This window comes from Chelonoidis abingdonii, chromosome 2, assembly GCF_003597395.2.
Source record: "Chelonoidis abingdonii isolate Lonesome George chromosome 2, CheloAbing_2.0, whole genome shotgun sequence".
Lineage (NCBI taxonomy): Eukaryota > Metazoa > Chordata > Testudines > Testudinidae > Chelonoidis > Chelonoidis abingdonii.
Window position 1 is genome coordinate 296,922,164 of NC_133770.1, and position 26,909 is coordinate 296,949,072.

The 26,909-nt window shown below is 46.5% G+C and overlaps 1 protein-coding gene across 4 annotated transcripts in view; it reads left to right on the forward strand.

The window, feature by feature from the left end:
* The window catches only part of LOC116838821 (adhesion G protein-coupled receptor B1), a 177,887-nt gene that overhangs the window by 111,268 nt on the left and 39,710 nt on the right, over positions 1–26,909 (forward strand). For all 4 annotated transcript variants that reach the window (XM_032804392.2, XM_032804369.2, XM_075063294.1 and 1 more), the window contains 3 exons: positions 3,359–3,428; positions 14,360–14,426; positions 21,823–21,908. In XM_032804392.2, the coding sequence (XP_032660283.2) occupies positions 3,359–3,428; positions 14,360–14,426; positions 21,823–21,908 (223 nt within the window). The remainder of the gene's footprint in view (positions 1–3,358; positions 3,429–14,359; positions 14,427–21,822; positions 21,909–26,909) is intronic.

A 26,909-nucleotide genomic window follows, 5' to 3' on the forward strand; every position in this document is an offset into this window, starting at 1 on the left:
TGGAGCTGACCTCCTTTTGTCTAACTTGGCTAACTTGACCTGGGCTCTTAGCTCTGATCCCCTTAGCTCTTGGGATTTCCTAGTGATATAGTTGTGAATAGAATATACATCACAAGCTAAAGAAAGTAGTCAAAACCTACCAATGTCAAAGTGATAAGATTAGAAGCAGAGCATTTAAGGCCAAATTCTGCCCTTGGATGCACTCTTGCAATACTCAGTGGGCAGGAATGGAAACCATCCATATGTGCAAAAGCAGAATCTCAGTTATACTATTTGACAATATTTAAATAGCCCTTCCAATGTATTTCTATACATCCATTAACACTACTGCATCTCTGTAAGTAAGGCTAGGTTCTGCTTGTCATTGAGAGGAGGGCAGAGCAGCTCCAGCGTGGAAAGCATGAGTTTTCAATTAAATCTGTTACCGAGTTTATGAACTAAAATAGTTAAACACAGGACCTTTAAAAATAAATATAGTGTGTGTGTGTGTGTGCGCGCGTGTGTGTGTGCCCACACATATGCAAACACACATACACACTATTTTATTACTCAAACCAGATGAGGGACATTGAATGAATTTAAGTAATCAGGGGCGGTTTCATTGTAATTAATAAACACTGGGGCACTTGACTATTTTAGATACCAGAGAGTTTTGGGCAAATGACTTTCACAAGCCTCAGATGGTTGCATTAATTTACAATGACAATAGGTGTCATTCCACATACTGCTGCAATGCAGCCACCTCTGGGCTAGATCACATTAGCTGATGAACAGTGCATATTAACAATTCACAACAGATTAGGACAAGAAATGAAGAAGAATGCCCTGTCCCATTAATGCAGCAGGGAATTTTAGGTGTGTAGAAGGTTGGGTAGACTTTGGTCACAACATTGGGACAAATAAGACCTATACCGAAACAAAAACATGTAGAAAACTTATCTTTAAAAGCATAATTTCAAATAATTTACACTTCTGACTCCAGAGGGAGGTGATTTTTCATAGCCGTTTTCTTTTTCAGTTGGATTTCTGAATTGCTATTTTAAATTTCTTGCCAGATTCTCTGCCGTGTCAACTTATGCAGCTCCACTGACTTCAATGAAGCTGCATCAGTTTCTACCAGTACTAAGTTTGGTCCTCTGCTTTCTCGCTGTTTCTCACTTGGATTTACACCTGCTGCTCATCCAGAAAAAAAGAGTCATTGGACTTTTAGCAACCACTAAGAGCTAAGACCACTTAGGACATGGAGGGATGAATTGCTCCCAGAAAACAACTTCTTCATCAAATTTATCCCTTTTTAATACTGACAGCTTGTTTGTGACTGTATTGTAATTTCCACTGTTATCCATCAAATGTTTGATGCTATCATAGTTCAGCGTCTGGGCTGTTCATTTCAAGTATTGCTTTGAGTATTTGATATTGCAGTATGCACACTGAGCTTATTAATTGGATGTGTTGGTTACAGGCTATGATTATCTGGCCTGATTGGATGAGCAAAGCTCTTAGAGTCAATTTTTTGGCATAAACATTTGGAATTATGTTGTGGGAAGGCACCTAAGATTTAGTGGCCAAGACTTGTAGGGAAAAAGAGACAAGAGTAGATGGGGAGGGGAGTAGGGAAGTCTTTCCAAGTCTCTTGTATGTTTACATGTGATCAGGCAATTCTAGTGGATTGCACCTGGAGATATCAGGTCGAAACAGAAACCCATGATCACGTAGCTGCTCCTAGAATCTTCCCATAGCTGCTTTCAACTACCTGAAAGGGAGTTCCAAAGAGGATGGATCTAGACTGTTCTCAGTGGTAGCAGATGACAGAACAAGGAGCAATGGTCTCAAGTTGCAGTGGGGGAGGTCTAGGTTGAATATTAGGAAAAACTTTTTCACTCAGAGAGTGGTGAAGCACTGGAATGGGTTACCTAGGGAGGTGGTGGAATCTCCTTCCTTAGAGGTTTTTAAGGTCAGGCTTGACAAAGCCCTGGCTGGGATGATTTAATTGAGGATTGGTCCTGCTTTGAGCAGGGGGTAGACTAGATGACCTCCTGAGGTCCCTTCCAACCCTGACATTCTATGATTCATATCAAACATTAAGGCATGATGCCTGCAGACTGGTTGACCTGCAGACTGGTTGCTCACCCTGATATCTGATGAGTCTTAAAGTGATTTGCATCCCTGGAGGCTACACGTGACCGCTGTGGATAATAACCATCACCAGGGTCAGTGGATACCTGCCAAAATTGTTACACTTTTTTGTGTACCCTATTGCACAAGTATAGGGGCTTCGTCAGAGCGGAGCTAATCCTTGTTTGCTAATGATCCCACTGATTCCTAATGGGATTTGCCCATCTTTAGCATTTAGATGGCTTACTTCACGATGTCCCAAGGAGCAGGGCTATAAAAAGCCGCATGGAGACCTCTCAAAGTGAACAGGCAGATGTTACTATCTGGTATTCAGGCATTTTCGCTGGGGAAAGGGAGGGCCAGGCAGGGCAGAGTGAACCAGAAAGTCACCCTGGTCTCCTTCATAGCTCCTTGAGTAGCTTATTGCTGGAGGAACTGGAAGGATCAGGAGGCTGTTAATGGGTTACAGAGCCTGTCACCTCTGTGTTATTGGTTCAGTCTGTGCCTGGGTATGTAATGACTTAACCTGTTACCACCCCAGTGCTGTTCAGTGCTCTGTATGAAATCAAATCAGCATCTCAGGCTGGTTCTGAGGGACCAGACCTGCACGTCACAATAACCAGCTGGCTCTCTCTGCCCTCCCACTTGGGGCAACCTCATCAGAGAGGGCGAGAAGGTGGTGCCAGGTCAGGAGGGAAGCACCTTGGAATGGGGATGCGAGCACTGTGGCTGCCCGCATTGCACTTGCTCTGTGAATATAAGCTGAGGGTGTCATCAGCCTATAGCGCTGTCAATGCAGCGTCACTCACCAGCACTGCATGGCTTGGTGCATGTGTCACATGAGCAGCACAGCTTTCCTGCCAAAAACCCGCCTGCCACTAGCTGGGGTCATTACAGAATGTTTCCAGCTAGGGGTGTCATCCTTCACCTCCCCACTTCCCCTCAGAGACGTTGGAAGAGAGCGGGTCTCTCTGAAGCAAACAGTTCTACGTGCTACATGTCGCCCCTAGCAATGGGTCCACACCAGAGGATAGGAGCCTACTGCTACTACCAGCCAACGGAGTTCCTCCTTTAGCTCAAGGGGCAGAGTCTCGTGTCCTTAGCCCTGAAGAGTCAGGAGTTCAGGTGCTGCTGAGGATCCAGGCTGGGGAGAGGAGTTTGTGGCAGAGAAGGACTCGCTGAGTGAGGTGCAGCCTCCATAGAAACTAAAACGACTGACGCTCTTTTTGTTTCATTCCCTTAGGGCTGCCTGCCTTGGTGGTTGCCATTTCCGTGGGATTTACGAAAGCCAAGGGCTATGGCACCGTCAACTAGTGAGTAACAGGCCATCTCTTCTGTACTTTTCCTTTCCTCCCCTCTGTCCTTTTCTCCCCACATGAATTGACTCTCCGGGGCACCTGTAGGAAGCGGGGCCCTCCAGGCTGCAGCCACGCCAACAGAGGCACCTTTCCCGTGGGAAGGATGGGAAAGGAAACAGCCTTCACACTGCTCGGTTGCGTCAATCTATTGGCTGCCTGTTTGGGTCTGGAAGCTGCGTGACTTCTTTTTTCTTACCTGAGGGCCTGTGTGAGGCTTTAGGAAGGAAAGGGCCTGAGAGAGAGAGGACGGGCCTGCCTGCAGTCCGGTGGGAACTTTGCCGTTGGTTTCAGTGGCAATAGGATCAGCTCCTATATTCCCTGCCCCTGTTAGGGGGCTGGAAGGCAATTCCCCCCACAGCAACATAATGTAGCATACCTGGCCAGGTGCATTATTGTTTTTCTTCATGTTCCTCAGCATCTAGCACTGGCTACTGTCAGAGTCACGACAGGCACTAAACTCAAAGGGTACATCTACCCTGCATCCTAAGCCCAGGCTCTGACTCGGGTTTGAGCCCAGCATCCCTACACACACGTCAGCCTGACTCAGGTCAGCAAGCACCCAGGACTTGGGCTCTAGGATCCTGCTAAAGGTGTGGGTCAGAACCTGATTCTGCTGTGACTGAGGTCTAAACCCTGTCATTTTGCAGCGTGGACACAGCTCCAGCTGCAGACCAGAGTCAGAAGGTCTGCGTAGTGTAGGGTGATCAGATGTTTCAATTTTATCAGGACTGTTCTGATATTAGGGACTTTGTCTTCTATAGGACCCTATTATCCCACCGCAGTCCAATTGGTAACCATTATTATCTGGTCACCCTAACCTAGTGCAATATGTACATGTTAGCATGGCTGAGAGAGCCGAATCTGACAATTGCAAACAGAGGTTTATAGTGCAGTGCGGTCTCTCAGGCCCGGGCTTGGAAACACCAAGTCCACAAGCCTGGATCCCGTAGATCTGGGCTTAGTGTGCAGTGTAGATACATGCGTAATCAGTTTGTGCATTGCAACCCCTTCATTCCTGACATAGAAAAGGCCAGACGGCTGGTTAGATTAACTGCTGCATCTATGACGTCATTTTGATGTAGGCCTGTGGTATTTGGAGAGTTTTTAAGAGGCCAGTGTACAAGACGTACCTTTCGGGGTGGTTTTAATATTGAAGTTACGTGAAGTAGGAGGAATGCCTGTTGGGTTGATCTCTGGGGTCTGTTTTATCAGTCACTGGTGGGAACTGCGTGATCCAGGGCAGAGTCTCAAAAGAGCTCCACTACCAGGTAGGCACCAAAATAAGGATGTGGTTTGCAAAGGGAGCACATTGGGAATGGAACATTTTGGAAAATACGGCCTTTATTGATACGCCTAAATGGGAGCAAAGCTCTTTAGTAAATCCATCCGTTTTGGTTCACACCAATGCTCTGCTGGCCATAGGGGAATGTAGAATCAGTAGAGGGGTTTTGAGTACAGGCCTCTGAGAAAGTTGTTGATTGGGAGGCTTCCCAGGTCTGAGAATTGAAGATAGAGTCAAGGCTGGCTCGTGACGGTATCATGCCTTCTAGTGCATGGAAAATAGTTTTCACAAAATGTTCTTGGAGATTTTCACCATTTCATTTCATCCCTGAAATGTCAGGATTTCTCCTTCCACGTTCTGGGCCACGTGCTGTTTATTTAAGTGAAAACAGGCAAAATCACCTGCTCACAAAACCTTGAGTGGGAGCAGCACAGCACCTGCCTTCGAGATGTGTGTTGGGGACAAGGAGAAGGGGTGGAAATGGCAGAATGAGACAGAGAGGGGAGAATAAGGGAATATAGCCCCGACTGAAATCACTCAGCATAGAGCAAAAGCAGCAGCAACATTAAAGAAAGTGTAGCTGAGAGAGTGTACAAAAAAAGGCAATTTAGCCATAGAGATATAGGCACATTGCACCCAGAGGACAGCAGCTTCAGCAGCAATATGCCAATCTGTTCCCCACCCTGATTCCACCAGCAATCCTCTGCCCTGGAGTGACACTGGAGATCCAGCCGGCAGCAGCAGAGTTAGACAGACCTTCTGATCTGGGACAGTTAGTGCGCAGCAAGCTAGGATGTGAATTTAAAGTGCACCCTCTATTCTGTACTAACTCCTCATGTGCACTAGCTTAGTGCATTTCCAAAGTGCACATCTGCTATGGTGAGCTTTTTCCCATATAGACAAGCCATTCTTCTCCAACTAGAATCCCTGCTCACTCCTTTAAACATGCAGCCAAAGCAAGGCAGAGTCTGGTCTGTCATACTCTGAGACATGTATTCTGTACTCAACACACATCCCTTGCCCAATTCTCCACTGCTTTGCACCCTGGGTAGCAAAGGGTGTACAAAGAGAGGGTAACATGCTACTCACTCACTCACGGCGGTGGTATTTGGCCACACAAGGTGCAGGACCATAGGATGACCAGATGTCCCGATTTTATAGGGACAGTCCCAATATTTGGGGCTTTTTTTTTAAATGGGCTTCTATACCCCCCACTCTCTGTCCAGATTTTTCACACTTGCTGTCTGGTCACCCTACAGGGCCATAGGAAAGCAGGCTGCTGTAAACGAAGGGGTTATAAGAGGCAGTTCCTGACATCTGTGTCAGTGTCAGGGCAGTTTTATCGGAACTGTACGGACTCACCTGCCTCTGCTCAGCATCAGTCACTGCCTGGAGTTTAGCCCGAACTAGAGACTGAAGACACAAGTAGGCGTGCAGTGCCCAGATCCTGACCGGTGTTATTGTAAGAACATCATAGGTCCCCACTCAGTGGGGTGGAGGTTTGAGATGGGAGAGGTTCACCCTGAAATAGAGCCAAGGGAGGAGCAAGGAAAAAGGGAGAGATGCAGAACAGAATTCTCTATCTAGGCTGCAATGATCCACTCAGTGCAAACAAAGCTCAACTCCAGAGCAATCAGCGCCCATCTTCCCTTGCCCTCCCACGCTAGGGCAAAGCAGTGCCAGTGAACAGAGAAACCTTACTGCTTCCTCTTTGCCACTAGATCTGCACGCTTGCAAAGTGGCCAGCAGGCTGCCGTGACTTTCCATCATTCTCAGGGCGACCTGCTGCCTGTGCCTGAACCAAGCTGGAATCTCCCCAGGAAAGCTGATGTGACTGCCCTGCTCCTTCCCTTTGCTGCTAATCCCTGACTCTTTTTAGGCTGCTAGCCACTGTCACTCCTCGCACCCCAGGACAGGAGGTTGGCTGCTGTGCTGCCCAGCGGGATGGCTGGCTGCCAGCCATCGCTGGAGCTGGCTGCCCAGACTACTGCAGGAGACTCTGTCACCTCTAGCAGGAACAGCAGCCTGAATTACACCAGTGCCCTCTAAGGCTATGTCTACACTACACAGCGCTGGTGGTAGCATGTCGGGCACATGCAGCTATGTGCTACAGTGGAAAGGCTGCTGCGTCCACACTGCAGCATGCACTACGTATCAGTGAAAGGCTCTGGCAGGGCAGAGACTCCAGCAGCGGAGAGCTGCCCAAGTCTTTCCCGCTTGCCAGAGCCGGAGTCTTTTTCTGCAGGGGGGGAAGGTTTTAGCAGCGAGGAGACAGCTGGACATTAGTGTAGACAGGGAGGCCCGGCTTTGGTGTGCAGAGAGCCGGGTGGGATATGCACTTGCATACTCCCCTCACACCCTTCAGGCAGGTCTTTACTCGCCTAAGCCTACACTACTGTTGATACCCATGCTAAGGGGGCTGTGCGGATATGTAATCCACATGCTGCTGATAGCAGCATGCATTGTGAACGTACATACGGTGCAGCATGAGGCAGCTGATTCCTGCCTCCCATTCTGGGTGCTCGGGGTGGAGGCAGCAAATCTCCAACTCCCAAATAGAGCCAGGTGACCCACTGCATTCATCACAGCAAAACTCCTCCACCGGGGTGTAGTGCAATGCTGTAATCCAGAGTGCAGAGGGGAGAGACGCCTCCTGGAACTGACCCTCAGCAAGGCGGTCAAAGGGCCAAGCCCTGTTCTTCTTGGTGCTCACAGGAGTTTGGCCACTGACTTCAGGGGAACCGGGCTCAGGCACAAAAGAAGCAGTGGACCGTGAAAGCTGAGCTCCACTGTACTCCAAGGGAGTAGCTGTGCGCAGGAGCCAAGCCATCTCTGCCTGTGCAGAGCATGCGATGAGCTCACACACACACTGAGGCTCTCAGCCTTAATCCATTTGAAAACTCTGAGCAGGACCAACCCTGGCGTGCTGTGTTATTAACACCGCGGCTTAGAAGACATGTATCCCCTCCTCCCCGACCCCAGAAATAGTACCCGGTCAGCCATTTATAATGCTGCCGTCCTGCTGCCATGCCTTGGTTGAGCTCTTGATGTCTGCAGGACGGGAGATCAAACTCCCCAGCACGATGCAGAGTGCTGCCTGAGCCCAACTTGGGTGATGGCTGCACCCACCATGCCTGCGTGAGGTGTACGTCATGGCCAAGGCTCATGGGGAGAGGGCTGTGGGAGGAGGAAACCGTCAATCTCCCCTTTCCTACCAAGAAAGTTTTTTTTTTTGTTTTTTTGAAAAAACCAAAATAGCTCTACAAAGTCACTGAGTGGACAGTTTGGCTTGATTGGTGTGTGTGTGTGTTTGGCCATCACCACTGCTCTGATCTTGCCTTTATGGTGACCCATACTGCAGCTGTGTTAGTGAGTCGCTCAGGAAAATGCACAGAGATCATTTGGAAAGATCCTATTCCCCGTAAACATCTGCTCTGGCCGGTTTACAAGAGGGAGAACTGAACAGCAACTGTGCCCTGGGACTCATGTCCGTGCTACACACACATACACTCTCTCTCTCTCTGTCTCTCCCTCTCTTTCTCTCTGTCTCTCTCTGTCTCTCTCTCTGTCTGTCCAGGCTTTGTGTAAGCCCCTGGTGGCTGTTGAATGCTGTAGGCACATCCAGCAGAGCGTGATTGGCTCAATGTAGAGTGGCTGTGGCTGAAGAGTTCAGAGCCTGCTCTGAAGCCGCTGCAGCACACACTGGGGTCTCATGAGACCGGCCAGAGCACGGTGAACGAAATACCCTTTTGGAGCTCGCTGTAATTGAGAGATTGAGAGGACTGTATCTGTGGGCAGCACAGGGCTAGCGGAGCTATGAGAAACAGCTGCTGAATGAAGCAGGGGCATGCAATCCATGGTTGGATCTAGAGGAGCAGGAAACTGGTGCATGTCCCTGTAGGGCTAGGGATTTTAGCACCTTGTTAATTCCCCTCTTGGGAAGCATGGCTTGCCTGGAAGAGTGACCTGTATCCCAGTAAAACCCTCCCAGGGATTTACCCTGCAGCTGTCTCCCTTTGACTCCAACGGAGCAGGAATTTCCATTATCCAACTTCAGTTTTTTTGTAGTGCTGCAGTGCACCATTAAACAGCTGCTGTCAGTCCACTGGGATTGACAGGGCATGAGGTGGCAAAGCAGGTGCAGTCAGTGAGAAGGGCAGAGCCATTCCAGCCGGTGATGCAGTCTCCACTGAGCTGCTCTGAGCTGAGCTGACGTAATTAGTGATTAATTAGGCCTTGCATTTAATAATCATTACGAATGGCAAATAGCTTGCATTTATACATAACACCTTCCATCACTTTCTCGAAGCACTGAAATGGCTAAGTAGTATCATCTCCATTGTACAGGCAGGAAAACCGAGATGCAGAGGAGATAAATGACTGACCTAAGGTCACAGATGTCAGTGGCAAAGCTGGGAACAGACATTAGGTCTCCTAACTTCCTGTTCTCCGCACTAAACCATTGATAAATCGATGCCTTTCACACCAAATGATATTAAAGCACGTTACAAACTCTCTCTCTATGGGCTTTTTTCGCTCCCTTCTGAAATGCTGTGAGTTCTGGAGTGGAATGGGACAGTGTGCACACCAGCACTGCGCCAGTTAGAGTCAGAACGCGAACCGTATTGTGTACTGAAGTGGGATTTAGGCAAGCAAGATGCCATTACTTAAACTGGAATGTGGTCCGAATCTTCGAGCTAATTCTCCCCATTCTTGTACAAATGCACAAGTCCCTTTAAGAGCACAGTCGACAAGACCCTTGCTTTTACCTTTCATCCAGTTGATACAATCAGAGGTTGCTTTGAGACTCAAAGTTTGGATCCAGATCTAAACTTCCCCAGGGTCCCCATTTAGCTCAATTTAGAGGGAAGAACCATTTTCAGAGTTTAGATCTGGCGCTGAACAGAGCAGCATGGGGCATTGGTTTATGCCAGTTAGAGAGATGTGTGAGTCAAGTGCAAGATTTGGACCTGGTGACTAGATGGGTGGTTTTCGTTCAGACCCATCTCTAGATACCATGGCAGAGTCATTTTGAAATGCTGCGTGTTCTGAATCTTCAGTGAGCATCTCTGGCCTTCCCAGCCTGATGTTTCGTCTTGAGCTGGTGCCATCTTGAAGGAATGGAAAAGGGACAGCACCTTTAGCCACGCTCCCTGAAGTGTCATTCTTTGGTTTAAATTATGCGCATTCTGACAGCCCATCACAGCTTTAATCTGATGCCATGAAATTTCCTGTCCATGCATTTCCTTTGTTGTTTTTTTCTAAATGCCAGTTTAGAATGAATAACAGTGGAAGGGTATAAGAGCTGACATGAAGAACTGTAAGAGACTTGACAATGTCCCTGTAAGCTTCTTTCAACCCCCTGCAATTTTGTGATCCTAACGGTCCGTGCATTAGCATCAGGGAGCCTGGCTTTCTCCTGGAGATGCGTGGTTACAGCAGACGCAGCTCAGCCAAGTATAGACTTCGGTGCTCACCTCTTCATTCTGCAGCAGCTTTTCCTCTGATCTTGCTTGCAAGGGAAGGAAAAAAAGTAAAATCCAGCGGAGACAAGATGAGCGCAGCTCAGTGCTGGCTTCTATCTGTAAATGTTGTACAGGACAACACTATTGCATCCCAATGCTTTGGGAATGAGTTGCAAAGTTTGCATCATCCTGTGGACACTTTGAATCGATGGATGACCCCTCCGCATCCTCGTATTGTGAACCAACATAATAAACATATTGCTGTGGCAGAGCGAGGCCCGAGATAATTTGGAGGGGCTCTTTTAGCTGGCAGGACGGAGCCAGGAGGTCATCCTGAGATTCCAGAGATCATGGGGAATTTGTCCTGAATAAAAACTTCAGAGTTTGTCCTTATGTTTCTGAGACCCATTGACTGGCTATCTTCTTAGGTGCATCTTTCCCAGGGCCAACATACTGCTTTCATTGCTCAGTGCTCTGCTTCTGGAACGCTTTGCAATGTCCCTGTTAAAGGGCAGGAAATCCTTCCAATTTGCCTTTTAACAACATTTGATGGAAGCCGCTCCAGTTATCTGGAAACCCATATGCCATCCTTTTGATGGACCGCGTAGGTGCCATAAGCCCTCTGCTGGCTTAGCCACCATTTGCCATATTCTGTTGAATGCATGTGTGACAGCCACCCTCCTGGCCAACGCACTGGGGATTGAACTGGGGACCTCCAGAGCTAGAAGCAGGAGCTGCTCCAGTGTGAGCTAAAGAACCAAACTCGTAGCCGTTGTGGATCAACACCACAGGAGGACCAGTTACACACTCTCACCACTGGATTTACATGCATGCAGATGGCTTAGGGCTGATCTACACTGGGGGGATTGATCTAAGATACGCAACTTCAGCTACTTGAATAGCGTAGCTGAAGTCGAAGTATCTTAGTTCGATTTACCTCTCGTCCTCACAGCACAGGATTGACGTCCGTGGCTCCCCCTGTTGACTCCGCTACCGCCGTTCACGCTGGTGGAGTTCCGGAGTCAACGGGAGCGCTTTCGGGGATCGATATATCGCGTCTAGATGAGACGCAATATATTGATCCCCGAGAAATCGATCACTACCCGCCGATACGGCGGGTAGTCTAGACGTATCCTTAGAGAAGTACAATTGCCAGGCTTCGAGGACACTTTTCCAAGTGTCCCAGAGAGAACCCCCAGGTTTCTTAGCATCCCAATGTGCCTCTCGGTGCGGAGAGAGAGCCTGATGTTGTGCAACGTCCTGCTTCATGCCATGTAGTGTCTCGGTATCAGGCCTCCGTGCCTGCACAGTTCACAAGTGACCAAGGAGCCATAATGTAGGTGGGGAGCACTCCACATTAACCTCCGTGGCAGAGCTCAGATTCCCAGCTCCACCCCTTCTGTTATAAATACGTCGGCTGTGGGATGCTGGCATGAGACCCACTGCATTCTGGCCAACAAGATGTGCCTCCGAAAATGACTTACAGGTTAAATCCATTTCTGTACAATGGGCCAGCACAAGGTCACAGCATCACTTCAGGTCCACTTCGGCTCTTGGGGAATTCAGAAAAGGATTGGACACATAACAAATCACGAAGAGATCTCGGGGAATGCCTGGAACAGTTGCTCTCAGTCTGATTGCTGCTTGTGAGTGGTTGACTGCATCTAACTCCAAAGGATATTTTTCACTTCTTGTCCTAAATGGTTGCATGACGTTGCTGTGCGCTGCTAAACAGCTGGCTTGTTCTACCCCAGATATGGCTGCATTTCAGTGGTGTTGACGAGATCCCCTTTGTACACCATCTGTAAGGCACTTTGGGATCCTTCAGTGAAAGGTGTTCTGGAAATGTTAGCTATTTGCATTGATTTAATGGGCTTTGTCTAGTCCCAAGATCCTGATACAGAAGAGGCTGAGAATCGCTGCATTAAGCTAATGACCTTCTCTGGAGTTTCCTGCCTGGAACTGCTGTAGAAGCCAGCCTCACCCTCTTCACATCTCTGCCATCAGCCACCACATCTGACAGCTTTGCATGAAAGCACTTCAATTAGGCACTGTTATCCAGTGGTCCAGGCAGTCAGAAAGGATGAAGGACCATGCCTGATGATGTGTGAATTTCCCTTCAGAAAGCCTGACATTCTAAGGGAGGAGAGGGGCTGCCAGGGATGTGAAGGGAACAAAAGCCCTTGTCAGTCTGAATCCTCCTAGCTAATTGCAGCCCGGGACTGAACGCTGTCAGTTCCATCACTCAAAGGCATTTTGCCTCGTCTGCCGCTCAGACCGGCGGGTTAGCAGATTGCTGCGTTCCGCCATCTCCAAGCTGCTCTGTTCAATCGCCGTTTTCCCCGTTGTTTAAAGATGGCACTGGGAAGCCAGTCCCAAAGGTAGGGCTATATTGAGTTCTAGGCACAGCATTGAGCAGAGCATAGGGGGTAATGAAATGAAATGAATGGAGATATCCTATCTCCTAGAACTGGAAGGGACCTTGAAAGGTCATTGGGTCCAGCTCCCTGCCTTCGTCTGAGGTATAGCTCTGGGTGGCACGAGGACTCAGGCTTCCTTGGGTCACAGTCCTTCCCCTATCCCATCTTGCACGCGGGAAGGAAGTCAGTTACTGCAGCCCTTGATGGAGAGCCGCTTTCTGCCCCTTTGCACCTTAGCATTGTTATTAGAGCTGGCTGAAAATTTTCTGACGCACCATTCATCCCTCTCAGAAAATGCCGATTTGATGGAATAAAAATATTTTATGGGAATGCATCGATTTCTGCAAAATTTCATTAAAAATCTCATCAGAGTGAAGTGTTATGATGCGGTTGAAGTGCTCCAGAAGTTTTGATCTTTCATTGCAAATTTTCTTTTATGTCATATTGTAAATTATAACGTCAGATAAAAACCAGTCGAAACTGAAACAAAACATTTTGGTGGACCTGAAATGAAATTTTCCTAGAAATGTCCTTTCCTGGGAAATTCCAAATGTCAATGTTTCATTCCGATTCAGAATAAAAAGACATTTTGAAATCCTGAAATTTCCCTGTGAACTCTAATTCTGGTACCCGTACCTCTCCAGTTGTTGATGTTCATTACTTATAGTATTGGAATATCTAGGAACCCTAATCGAGCAGCCAGACCCCTTTCTGCTGGTCTCTGTACAGACCAGTAATGGGGATACTGCAAAGACTCCCCCCACCTGCTCTGCCACTGTCCTCCAACTTGTTCATAGCAGGAATATCCGGAGAGCAAGGGGCTGCACTGTGTGCCCAGCCTGAACCCAAGATCCAGGCAGATTCTATTCTGGCAAGGAAGTTTCCTCCTTTTTGCTCCCCTCCCCGGCTTAGTAGAACAATGGCAAAATCTGGCCCATAGGGTTTTGTAAATATTTAAATGGGTTTTGCAGAATGTGGTACGAATCAGCATGGATTTTCTTTGATTTCAGTGCAAGCATTTTTCAACAAACACCTTTTTTCAGACAACTCCAAAGAGCTTAGATTACTTTGTGCTAGTCCCTGAGAAGCCAGAAACGAAACCGACTATATATAAACACAGGATACTGACTAGAGCTGGGTGCCATTTTCTGGCTGAAAAGTATTTTTCTGTGAAAAATGCAGATTCAACAACACCGAAATGTTAAGCAATTTCTGTCAGCTTTGCTGGATCGTTTGCACTGGGAAAAAAACTAAAAGAATCTGAAAAAGTCAGAATGTTTCATTCTACCATTTTTTAAATAAGTCATTTCCATTTTTCAATTCAAAATGACTTTTTGTTTCAAAATTTCCTTTTAAAAATTAAAGAACTTACAACGTCACATTCTGGGTCAAACAAAAAATTTGTTCGTCCCAAACACATTTTTTTAGACTTACTGATTTGCCAAACATTTCGTTTTCAGGTCAACTTGAAATGTATTTTTCTCAGACTTTTCAGAATGGCCAGTCAACCAAAAAATCAGTTCTTTGTCCAGCTGTAGTACTGCCCAGTCTGTGGTGTTATACCATCCGTCATAAGTGTAATACAAAGCAAACAAGGGAGAACTTCTGTGTATGGTAGAATTGGGACATGCTGTGATTTCCTTTCTCCTTTGCAGCAATGCTGGCCACTGGGGTGACAGTGCTGCTTGGTAACTTCTTTTCTCTCTTCTTGTTTTCCAGCTGCTGGCTGTCATTAGAAGGAGGCCTTCTCTACGCCTTTGTGGGACCAGCAGCTGCAGTCGTTTTGGTATTTACTCTCACTTGAGAGTTTTCTTTTTTCCCTCATGTACCTTCCTCACTCCCTTCCTCCCTCCCAATTCCTTTTTATCTCCCCTTCAGGGGAAACAACCTTGTAGGAAATAGCAAAAACATCAGAGGCCAGAAATGTGCTGATTTCACCAGCAGCAAAGCATGCCACATGCACCAACTGACCCACTGGGCTCTGAAATGTAACATATCAGCTCTGATTCTCCTTTTAGAACCAAGCTGGTTAAAGCTGCCATGTTGTGGCCTGAACTGGACGGAATCGCAGGGCAATGGGGGGAAATCCTGACTCAACTGCTTTTAAAAATAGCCATTCCCCATTGAGGTTGGACCACGCTAAGCCAGTACAGCCAGTGTGTATGTGATCACTTTTCCAGACTGGAAGTGCATGCTGGAGATTTTCTTTTTCAGAGGCTAAATGAAGCTCTTGAAATCAGTGGTCAGACAGTGCTGAGCAGGTCCTGTGCAGCTCAGTAGGCAAACCCCCTTTGCTTTCAACTCACAGTATGATCCAGAGGGCACGGATGGAGGAGAGCCACTGCTACTTTAAACTAAAGGAGCCACTGATACATTAAACTACATTAAACATGCTCATAAAGAATCTGTGGTTACTTTCCAGTTACTTTGCCTGCTTTCAGGCAAAGGGGCTGCAAAGACCCTGTGCGTGCTGGAGAATCTCTGGGAGATGGCGATTTTAGCAATGTTTGATGTTCCTTTCCAAATCAAACTTTCACTTTTTTCACCGCATGTGCCTACATGACAATCCCACATAGACAAGAGTAAATATGACACAGCTGTGGCCTGCTAGGACATTACCGTGCATTGTGCCCTGGCCCTATGCAATTTCACAATGATGAAGGAGATAGAACTCAGGGTATCCTGCTCTAGAACAGGCTTCTAACAGCTTGGCAAAAGGAAATTTGACTCTCTTTTAGTTGCTAGCAGTATAGGGCCTATGGCACACAGTCAAGCAGTTCAGATTACATTCAGCAGAGGGCAGTGGTATACCGATATGCACATTAGCCGGCACAATATACCTCACTGGTTACAGGATCAGTTGAGTTTTACTTAGTAATGTTGCAGATGGGGTCATTTTTATTATAGAGCAAATTATTCTTATAGTCAGTCCTAATTAATAATAGTATGATACAGTATCAGTGCAGTGACTTTGCTGATTTGGACACATGCCAAGGCTGAATGAATGGGACCTGGTGACGATAGCGTGGTAGGAGTGGGTGGCAGTAAAGAAGCCCCAAGGAAAGCTGAAGAAGTGATGGATGATTCCATCAAAGAAGATGGCAAGCAGGTGGACATTAATGACCAATGGGCAGATGAAGATGGCAGATGCTTGCACAGAGACCTGATGCCAGTTGATGGGATACAGGGAAGAAGAAGAAGTGCTTTCAGATTAGCCAATCACTTGCCCATGTACCATATTTTCCATATGGTTTGGTGGCCAAGAGAAGTTAACCAGTACTGGATACACATCTGTGGTGGGTTGGAAGTGACATTTGGGAATGTCCAGAGAAACTGGAGTCATTGTCACTCCTCCAGCCATTTTTCTTTTGCTGTGTTGATGAACAAGACACTAGGAAGGAAGGGAACTTAATCCTCCAGTTTTTCTTAGAATGGGATTCTCTTCGACTTGAAAACAGAAGCATGGTACTTCTTCCCCGCACACCTCTTTTATTATTCTCCCTTTCCAACCACCTGCAGCCCTGTCCTTATTGGTCTCCAGAAAGGGAGTGTCTTCTTGAACTCAAGTTTCAGAGGGGTAGCGGTGTTAATCTGGATCTGTAAAAGCAGCAAAGAATCCTGTGGCACATTATAGACTAACAGACATTTTGGAGCATGACGAAGTGGGTATTCACCCACGAAAGCTCATGCTCCAAAAAGTCTGTTAGTCTATAAGGTGCCACAGGATTCTTTGCTGCTTTCTTGAACTCAGTGCATTCAATGCATTCTCTCTGCTGGGCGGCAGGAATTTTAAAGAGCCAGGCCTGTAAATTCAGCCTCCTCACTCTCCATATGATGTACAGAAACCCCTGTTTGGTTTACCTCAGCACTGCCAATCCAAAGCATTCAGAAATCATCAGAGTCTCTTGTAGAAAGAAGAAGCCAGGTTCCTTTTATTTGCCCTGGAGTTTTTGAGCCTTTAGGGTTCACGATTTCAGTCTTTTTCCCTGCAGTCTTGACAGCTAGAAACTTACTCTCTTGCAAGTCAAAGCTGCTGTTCTCACGTGATCACATAACTCCATGAGATGAGGCTTTAAGAGCAGCACTAATATTGCAAGGCTCATGAGAGCTCACAATACAGTTATCACCATTACTCCAGGCTTCTCTCTGGCTGCATAGATCTTCCATTATTTCACATTCCCTTTCCCCTTGTTTATTCTTTCCCACCCCCCCCAAAGTGGTTTCTCTGTTTGGGTATGTCTACGCAGAGAGAGAAATGACCCAAGTCAGTTGAATGGTGCTCATGAGGCTTGGATAGCGCGGCTAAAAATTGCTGTGTAGACGGCTGGATCCTCGATCTCGGGTTTCAACCCAAGCCTGAACTTCTACACAGCTATTTTTCAACCCAGAGCCCAAGCCTCATGAGCTCCAGTCAGCTGACCTGGGCCAGCCATGGGTTCTTTATCTCCATGTAGACATATCGATTATCACTATTGGTGTTAAAGTAGCACCAAGAAGCCCCAACCATTGTGCTGTACATTCATCTCACAGTGAGAGACAGTCTCTTCCTCAAAGAACTTACAGTCTAAATAGACAGACAAAGGGTGGAAGAAAGAGGAAGCAGTATTCTCCCTATTTTATAAATAGGAAACTGAGGCTCAGAGAGAGTAAGTGACTTGCTCAGGGTCACACAGGAAGTCTGTAGCCAAACCAGGAGTTTAACCACAGTCACCTGAGTCACAAATCTGTGCTTTGACCACAAGACCATCCCTCTTTTGTCCTTCTTCCTTTGATCAAACTCTATGTTCGGGCTTGGAAATATCTTTGTATACACTGCTATTCTTAGGGTGTCATAAACAGATAGCTAAGGGTTAATGTCTCTTTCACCTGTAAAGGGTTAACAAACAGTGACCTGCAACACCTGACCAGAGGACTAAATAGGAAACATGACTTCCAGGGCAAAACTGGATGCAGAGAGACAAATGAAAAACAGAGACCACAAGCGACAAATGGAAAAAAGAAAAAATAAGAAATCTGTGTAAATACAAGATATAATATTACAGGGTCTTCAACTTATAGAAAATGGAGAAACAGCCTTCTCCAGAAAACATACAATTAAAAGTGCTTCCAGCAAACTGCACATGTGCAAATACAGCAAAACAATTTAAAAGACTATACTGTCTTTCTACCTTTTTACTTACAAATTTGAAACAGAAGATTAGAGAGCCTGTAGGTACGTGTGGTCACTCTCAGAGCCCAGAGAGACAACAGACAAAGACAAAGAACTCACACCCAAACTTCCCTCCACCCAGATTTGAAAGTATCTTGTTTCCTGATTGGTCCTCTGGTCAGGTGTTGCAGGTCACTGTTTGTTAACCCTTTACAGGTGAAAGAGACATTAACCCTTAGCTATCTGTTTATGACATAGGGTCATCTCCAGCAGCATGTGCACCTCTCACTGACATCAGCAATGGAAGAACAAAGGCATGATATAACCCTGAGCCTAAAATCCTGCCAAGCTCCCAGTATGTTAGTCGGTTTCACTCACCTGATCTGAGGTGAACTCCAGGATGATACTTCCTTGCTTGGAAGTGTGGTTTGTGGTAGCAGATTTCTGCGTGGAGACACTCAGGGCTTGGCTAACATGAGACAAAGTATAATCATCAGCTTCTTTCCTCTAGTTATCTTAATGGCTGGATCTCAGACTTGCTTATTCATTTCTAGATATCATCCCAGAGATAAAGGAGAGGGAGTTATGAGGCATGTAATTAAGAGTGGATGTCTTTGTAAGCGGGCTACTGCCATACTCCAATGCATGCTTGCAAAGAAACACGGTTATGATTTTTATTTGCTGAAATATCTTGTATTGATTCAATTACTGAGTTACACTACATAACATGGATGTTTCTGGAGATGAAAGATAAGAAATGATTTACCATGAGATTGCAGATGAGCCTTTGGGTTGCAGCTAAAAATTCCATCAACTTCCAGGTGAAACATAGATGTTACGCAGCTGCTGTGTTTACCAACTGCCAACAGGGATAAAGCTCTGAATATACCAGCTGCGTTTCAGGCAGAACACACTTGTAACACTCTTAAGTGTACCAGGCATTTCGCACCTATTGGCATGCTACGGACACACACTAGTAGACCAAGTAGGTACACCAAGCAGACCACACCCACAGTGCTGTGATCAACCACTGCACATATCTTTGGCTGTACTGCTCAGAGTCCCTCCGCCTCCTCAGTGTTTCCTCAGAGGCAATCACACCCAGTGGTTCTGGATTTTATTAATACCTGTGGAACAGAATCCAGTGACCCAGCAGCTGATCCTAACCCCAACAGCAGTTTCCTCAAGGGGAGGAAAAGTAAATAGCAGATAGCAAAAGAGATCAGACTGCGGTGCACCCACGTTCTTATATTGACTGGTCCCTGCTTGCTGCACTAGAGCCAAAGCTGCACCAGGTCTTGGGCTTCCCCCATCGTTTAAACTAGCTCATGGTGGATACTAGCCAAACGAGAACCAGGCCCAAATGTCATTGCCCATTCTTAGCAACGTTTGGTAGCACAGTCCCGGTGTGGTTTAGGTTCTTGGGCTGCAGCTAACTCGCCTCAGATCGACATTCTCTAGACTTTTTGGTAGTTTCCTAACTCAGAAAAAGTAACGCCTGGTTCTCCTCCTCTGTACCCCCGGTGTTGTCATTTACACCAGTGCCGCGTGACTGTCGCCAGGGCAGAACGCAAGGACAAGGTTGCCTGTGTCATTTACATGAAAGGCTCCAGGCAGGAGAGAATCAGGTCCTACCAGTCCAAATTCTGCCTCCTGTACCAACACGAGCAGACCAGCTGGCATGAATGGGACTGCTTGCCCGAGTAACCAAAGCAGGCTTTTATTTAAGGGACTGTTAGTTCACATCATTGGATGGTGCTGTTGGATCAGCTGGCAATCAATGAAAACAGCCCTCTCTTTTCTTTTCACATTAGTGGATTTAGGCAAGTGGATTCAGACCACACAGACTTTTCTACCTTCTACTCCTTTTCACTGAAAACCCTCCAGGACTTTCTTTTAGCCTGTGGATTTTGGTGCCTTTGGGTGGAAGCTGCCCTGAGATGACTGGCTTTTAGGACTGTTTTTGAGTGACCCTATATTGTTTACCTAGAAAGCACCAAATGCCTCATTTGGGCCTTCTGTGTCTCTAGCAGGGTCTCTAGGAAATAACCCAGAGCTGGAGACTGCCTGGTGCTGAGCAATTCCATTGACTAGAGTAGGAGGGTGGGACTTTGCAGGATCAGCCGACTCTTGGAGCTTCTTGGTTCATTCCCAGCGGTGAGGCCCCATCAGTGAGCTTCTTCTTGCTCCTGCTGAAGCCAGTGGGTCAAATGCAGAGGTGATTTGAAATCTCAGACAGTCTGAAGGAGACTGTAGGGCAAGTTAGGCAGTGTGACGTACATCTTCCTGCCCTGCAATGTGTTGTGTTCACTAGCATAGCCTGCCTCTAGACATGCTTTCAGAGTATGGCTCCATTGCAGACAGGGTTGTGATTGCAGCCCAGGGCTCGGTACATACACAAGGAGCTGTTGCGACCTCATTGCTGTTGTTATTCAAGGGAGCTGCACTCACACCTGCTGACTGCAGTGTAGATGTCCCCTCAGATGCCACTAGACGTAATCACTTAGACTCCTACTTACATGCCACTAACTCGCCCCCCTTGCACATCTCTGGATTTGGCCCTACATTCCTGAAAAGCCCCACATGTAGGATTTCTAACCTGAGCAGAATAGTATTAGGACACCATGGCAACAAAACCTGGATAGTGTCATTTTTCCACCATGGTTGCGGCCTCCTTTCCTATCCCCATAATGCATTTTCTTGTGACCTGAGTGATATCTGTGTGGTGATGGCACATTCACATCTCCGTAGCACATGCTGAAAGCCCAGTGGCATTTGCAGAAATGCAGCTTGCAGCAGTGAGTCCTGCTGTGCATTGGGAGTTGGGGACTGGTCCTGCTTTGAGCAGGGGGTTGGACTGGATACCTCCTGAGGTCCCTTCCAACCCTGATATTCTATGATTCTATGATTCAGGACCACTAAGGGAGTTGGCTTCACCTCTTGAGATCTGAACTCCAGGAGCTCCTTGTTGCTTCAGTCATGGTTTCCCCATACATCTGATCAGCACACATATTAATTCATGCTTTTATAAGTGGTCTGAGCTCTCCAGAGAAAAGGTTCTATAGAAGTGGAAACACATGCATCTCCATGCTGTATATACACAGCTATGAGTATTGTCAGCAGAGTTCTGTTCTGAGCCTGACCAATCATGCCAAGTGACCATGTGGTTCCCTCTCATAGATGTGTAGGACTGGAAGAGACCTCAATAGGTCATCTAGTCCAGTTCCCTGCACTCAAGGCAGGGCTCATCCTCTAACACAGTGGTTCTCCACCTATTTACCATTGTGGGCCTCATGCCATACTATCTGTACGGTCCTGAGGATGTCACATGAGCTGCAGCTCTGTGCTGATTGGGCTGCAGGTTGAGCACCACTGCTCAGACACCTCTTGGAAACAGATGGCTAGCACAGGCTTCACCCTTGGCAACTGCATCGTTCCCCAAAGCCAACACAAGGCTAAGGTAGCTATATCACTGACATGCCCACTTGCCCTGAATGTGGCTGCTTTCACCACATCTTGGAGTGCCTCTGCGCAGAACCATGGCTGTTCACAGGGCGGTGATAATGGCAGACTCTCAGCACTGCCTGGTCTCACCTTGCCATGGCTGCAGCAGCTCCTTTAGCTCATGTCAGAGATGCTGAAAAGCATTTGAAACCCAGCCCGTCTCCTCTCCCATTTGCCTTTCTCAGAACGACCCTGATCATTTAGTTGTGCTGCCTGTGTTTTCCTTTCTAGACTCCGAGCGTTCATCGCCCAAAGCCCATCAGGCTTCAAATGCTCGTGCTATGATGTGACCACTTTGCAGTCTTGTCCTGAGTCACAATGACCTCTCAGATCTCCTAGCCGCTACACTGGGTGTTGCTAAACCCACTGGCCTGCATTCAGGGGGCTGTGGAGGGGTGGCGAGAGGATGGATGACTACTGGTCAGCTGGAGTAGATGTTCATGTGCAAACCTTACCGAATGTTTTTGTGTTATTGAGTCCATCCTGAGCCGTTTAAAAACAAACCTGTCTGTTATTTTTCTTCCAACAGGTGAACATGGTTATTGGCATTCTGGTTTTTAACAAACTTGTATCCAAAGATGGGATAACAGATAAGAAACTGAAGGAACGGGCAGGGTATGCGTTATCACTACATCTAAGCAAAGAATGAAAATAAAAAATGCCATGATCAATAACCAGACAGAGAGCAGAAAGACAGACGGGAGGAAAAAAACCATATAGAAAAAGACTGATTTAAAACAACAGCAACAGAAGCATAACTTTTTGCTGTGCCACTGGGTGCAGGGGAGACAAAAGATGAGACGCAGCATTGTGTTAGCATGCACGGGGGTCAGATGTTCAGATGGCATCAGCCCTGGCTGACATATCCCAGCAAAGATTAGGAAAAGCCTTGCTTAGTGCTAACTCCCTGCGACAACAGCTGGTGAGGAAAAGGACGTGAGTGTGTGGAGCATGGCGCAAGCTGGGGAGAGGTGCAGAGAGAATAAAAGCAAGGAAGATGCATCCTGTAGAGTGCTGAGCTCCCTCACTGTCTACCAAAATGAGGGTGCTCAGGGCCTCACAGAAATGGGCCCTGCTGGATTTCTGAGTGCATATATGTGTAGGGCTGGGCAGATGCCATGATGGAAAGAGAGAATGATAGAGCGAGACTCATCTTCCAGGCCTTTCTAGTATCCCAGAGTCTGTTTACATTGCAGTTCTCCCTGGTTTTCTTTTGAAACGCATCTTGATTTCTTTGTGAGCCAGATCCCACAGCCCTTGCTCACTTGATTTCAGGGGGTGTCACTTTAGAGACCTAAATACTGTGCCAGCGCTTGGCTGGCTTAGAACCAGGCCCTAAGTCCGAAGACAAATGGATTTTTCCCACTGGTTTCAAGTAGGCCATTTTTTGCCTTGTGATGAGTTAGTTCACACACCCAAGGCAGCATCCGGGCCAGACTTGCAGCCTGTGCTACCTCTCAGACTTCGAGGAAGGGGCCAGAAAATGGCCCATAGTCTCCAGGGGTCTGTTTAAAACCAGGTCAGAAGTAAGGCAGTGCAGCGCAGCACCTCTGATAATGTAAACACATCAAACCTTGCAGCCCTACCTGTGTCACTTCATGTACAGACTGTCCACTCTCTGTCATTCCAGTAATTCCAGTGAGGAGCACAAACACCCGCCCCCATTCGTACATTGCTGTCAGCTGGTGGTCTCTGATTTACCATCCGAAGTGCCATTGTAGTTTTGAAAATGTCACTTGCTTCCGGGGGCTGAGTGTGTTGGTGCCTAAATACCACAGTGATGAGGCAATTGTAAATACTTGAGAGAGGAGACAACTGGATTCACAAGGGGTGGGTGGGAAAGGTACAAGATAGATCTATATCTGCAGCCCTGGGAAATGAAGTGGATGCCACATTAACATATCTATTGTAGAGGGGGATAAACCAGGGCTCCTAAATGATGGGCATTGCCTAGGATCCGTTGGGATCTAGTGGATTAGAGTCAAGGGTCTTGACTTTTTCTCCTGGTTGTAGTACAGAAGACCAGAGAGGCTAAGAATTCCATGGGCCATGGAGTGTGATCTCGCCAGGCGCACTCCCCCCCAATCCCCAGAACTCAGAACAATATGGGGAAAGAGGTGCTGCTGTCCGTACACCGTTAAACCATCAGCTTAGCAGTGTTGCTGTAGCCATGTCAGTCCCAGGATATTAGAGAGACAAAGTGAGTGAGGGAATATATTTTATTGGCCCAATGTCTGTTAATGAGAGAGAGACGTTTTCGGGCCACACAGAGCTCTTCTTAGGTCTGTCTCTCTCCCCAGCAGGAGTTTGGCCAATAAAAGATACTACGTCACCCACCTTTTCTCTCCAAACCATCAGCTTGACATCCATTTTATATCAGTAAGCAGGTACCAGGTGCCATGATCACCAAGTGCTAATTCAGTGGAATTGCTGTCAGGTTCCATGGTCTTTACTATCAATTCACCGTGCAGTTAGTTCCCTACTAAAGCGAAGGATTTTACAGGATTCTGGGCCTGAAGATGCCTGAAAATGCCAGTGGCATTACAGTGTGAAATATCCAGCGAGAATACAGATTCTACTCATGTAGCTCAGCTGAAGTCAGCAGCTAATGGCGTTACGCCTGACTCACAGGGCTTCTAATCCTCACTAAGAAATAAGAGGATTTTAAAAAAATTGACTTTTTGATTCAAGCTATTGAGGCTCCCAAATGGAATAGGTCATCGGTGAAATGAGGTGAGATGTTCTCTGGCAACCTGCCTGCAAGGACAATCTTTCCAGTTAGACAGCCCTGTTGGTTATTTACATAAACACCTTTTTTTCTGGTTTTACTTTGGGAAGAGAGGTGGCGGAGAAGAGAGGTAAAGAGCAGGGATGTTAAAACCTCCAGTCACCCTGTCTGCTGGAGGATAATTCCTCCGGGTGGGGAGTCAGTGTGTTTATTTAAAAATATTGTTATTCAGAGCTAGGCTGATATGTAATAGCTGAGGATCAGGCCCCAGATTCTTCTCTCGCACCAGGGCAAATTGTTGACATTGGTGGCTTTATGCCTGTATAACAGAGGGAAAGAATGCAAGTGCACCATCCCTTATTGCTGGGGGGAAAAGAGGGACCTGGGAGCAACCTTCAGTGCACTGCCGCACACTGCTGCTGCTAAAGGAGGGGGCTTTATTGCCTCCTCTACAAAGAGAGAACTAGAGAAAATACTTTAACCCCGAACAAGAGTCTGTAGCCAGATAATTACAATTGAAAGTGAATGTTCAGATAAGTCATTGATTGGATTAGCAGAGAAGAGAGGCATTGTCTTGTGTGCTCACTCTCTCTCTGAGCAAAAACACCCCAAAGTCCTTATTTAAAAGATGCCAGCTGGTTATTGATCATACTGAATGTTATACTTTGAAAACAAAACTGACAAAAAAAACCCCTTTTTTTTCTGGTGTTCTTTGTTGTTCCCCCCCTTTCTCTTCTTTTATCCTCTTTCGTTTCCATGTGTGCATGTGTGTGTGTAATGATTTTAAACGTTCTCTGTGTTTAATGATTTTGCCAATTTCATTCTCCTTTTGAAACATACCCATTGAGAACCCTGAAATGCCTCAGGGAACTGTGTCACATCTAGCCAGCTGCTTACAGTGTGAGCTTGGGAGCCATGTTGGAAGATAATTTTGGAGACTATCAAGACAAGTAACTGCATTGGAGATCTTTGGGTTTGGGCACTAGAGGGGAACTGGTATAACCAGTGTCTCTGTTTCTCTTGTAGCAGAGGCAAGAAGTATGGTTCACTGTAGGAGAGAAAGCTATGTGACACTATAATAAGCACAAAACAATCCCTAGCCTACAGTAGTTCTCATTAACAAGTCAACAGTCACCATACCGTGATGTCTGAGATACAACAGTTTTTTCCCCTATACTTAGAACAGGAAATAACTGTGATTATTGTGTCAATATCTTGGCAAATGTTGACTTTCTAATGGTAATGACCTCACACGAATACTATACACACCAGTCCTTAAGCCAAGATCTACAAAGATATTTAAGCACCTGACTCCCTCTGATTTCTGTGATTTCAATGAGGGTTAGGCACCTCTGTACCTTTGAGGATCGAGGCCTTGTAGCACAATGATGAGTGCAGATATATAGCTAGCTAGATCAACACACACCATCAGCCTGCACATGTACATCAACACACTGTGCACTAGAGCTGAGGAAAAGAATATATCACGTATTCAGTGAATACTCACTTCACATTGTCAATCAGTTCCCTATGGCCAGTGTTATCCCTTTTGCGTTCACTTGCTGCAGACATTCAGCATTTGGGTTTTACTGAGGCGTGGGCCTGTGTCCAGGCACAACACAGCTTGAATTATGAATATCTGCTGTCAGTGTATCGAGTAAAACAATTGTAAAGATGTCAAATAAATTAAAATGAGGTCAGATTCTAATCCCTGTACACTGCGTAGTACTTTCCCCCACAAGTTATGGCACTGAAATCAGTCATGGCTTCCGGTGCTGGTCAATAAATGTATCACAATCCAGGCTCTCATGAATACTTTGGAAGAGATTGTGATCTGCTTGTGGTCTTTTAGCAAGCAGAAAAAGAAGCTAAATTCACAGAATACGCTATTTGCTATGATTATTTCCTTTGCTGTACTGCACATACTCCCTTCCCCCAAAAATAGACACGTGGACTACACAGTCAGCCCTCCCCCCAACAAAACAGACACCAGAATATGAACCACCTATATCTGTATTTACTTGTCCCAGCTGTATGTGGCCACATGACAGCGAACCTCTTTCTGATGTGTTGTCACTTACTTCCTAGGAGAGGGTCCCATCAAATGCCTTGTTAGATCGCATTTTTTGTTCCTTACAGTTCCCTGTTCCTTGTGGCCCACAATGGAAATCTGGGGAGAAAGGACCTTTTCAAGGGTCATTCAGTGGATGTGTCTCAGCAAGGCACACACAGTGCCAAATTTATGCCTGGTGTGACTCCGTTAATTTCACTGGATTTACACGATCCATGAGTTTGGAGCACACTTGCTAAAAGACATGCATATATTTATACACCCACATCCAATGGAGCCAGTGGCTAATTTTCTCTCTGTCTCAAGGCTGTGACAGCTGTGAGATACCTTAGCTACAAGTCATTATTTCTGATGGAAGTAATGGCTTATGTTATACCAGCTCATTAAAAACTGTCCAGTAGCCTTTTAAGTAATAAGCCCAATGGACATATCATAAATACTAAGCTGGTTTTCACAGTGACATGCTTTCTTGTATTTTAGACTGAATACATAGTTAGAAAAGCTAAGGAAAAACATTTGTCTAGTCCACCTTCAAGGCAAAGTGGGTTTTCAAACGCTTTGCATTTGGTATTAACTAACTGCCTCTCACCAATGGTGCAATGCACACCCATTGAGGGTGAATATCATGCTGTCTCTTGCCAGTGAGATAACACCCTCTCTGCTGTTAAGCTATTTTGTTGGCTTTATTAAATCCAAGTGTGGTGTCCAAAACTTGTGCGTGGGCCCTCAAATATCTGTCTGTGGCTAGTGCCATTGTGAAAACAGATTGATCCCTCTCTGGATACATGGACAGAGCAGCAGAAATGTATAATTGCCT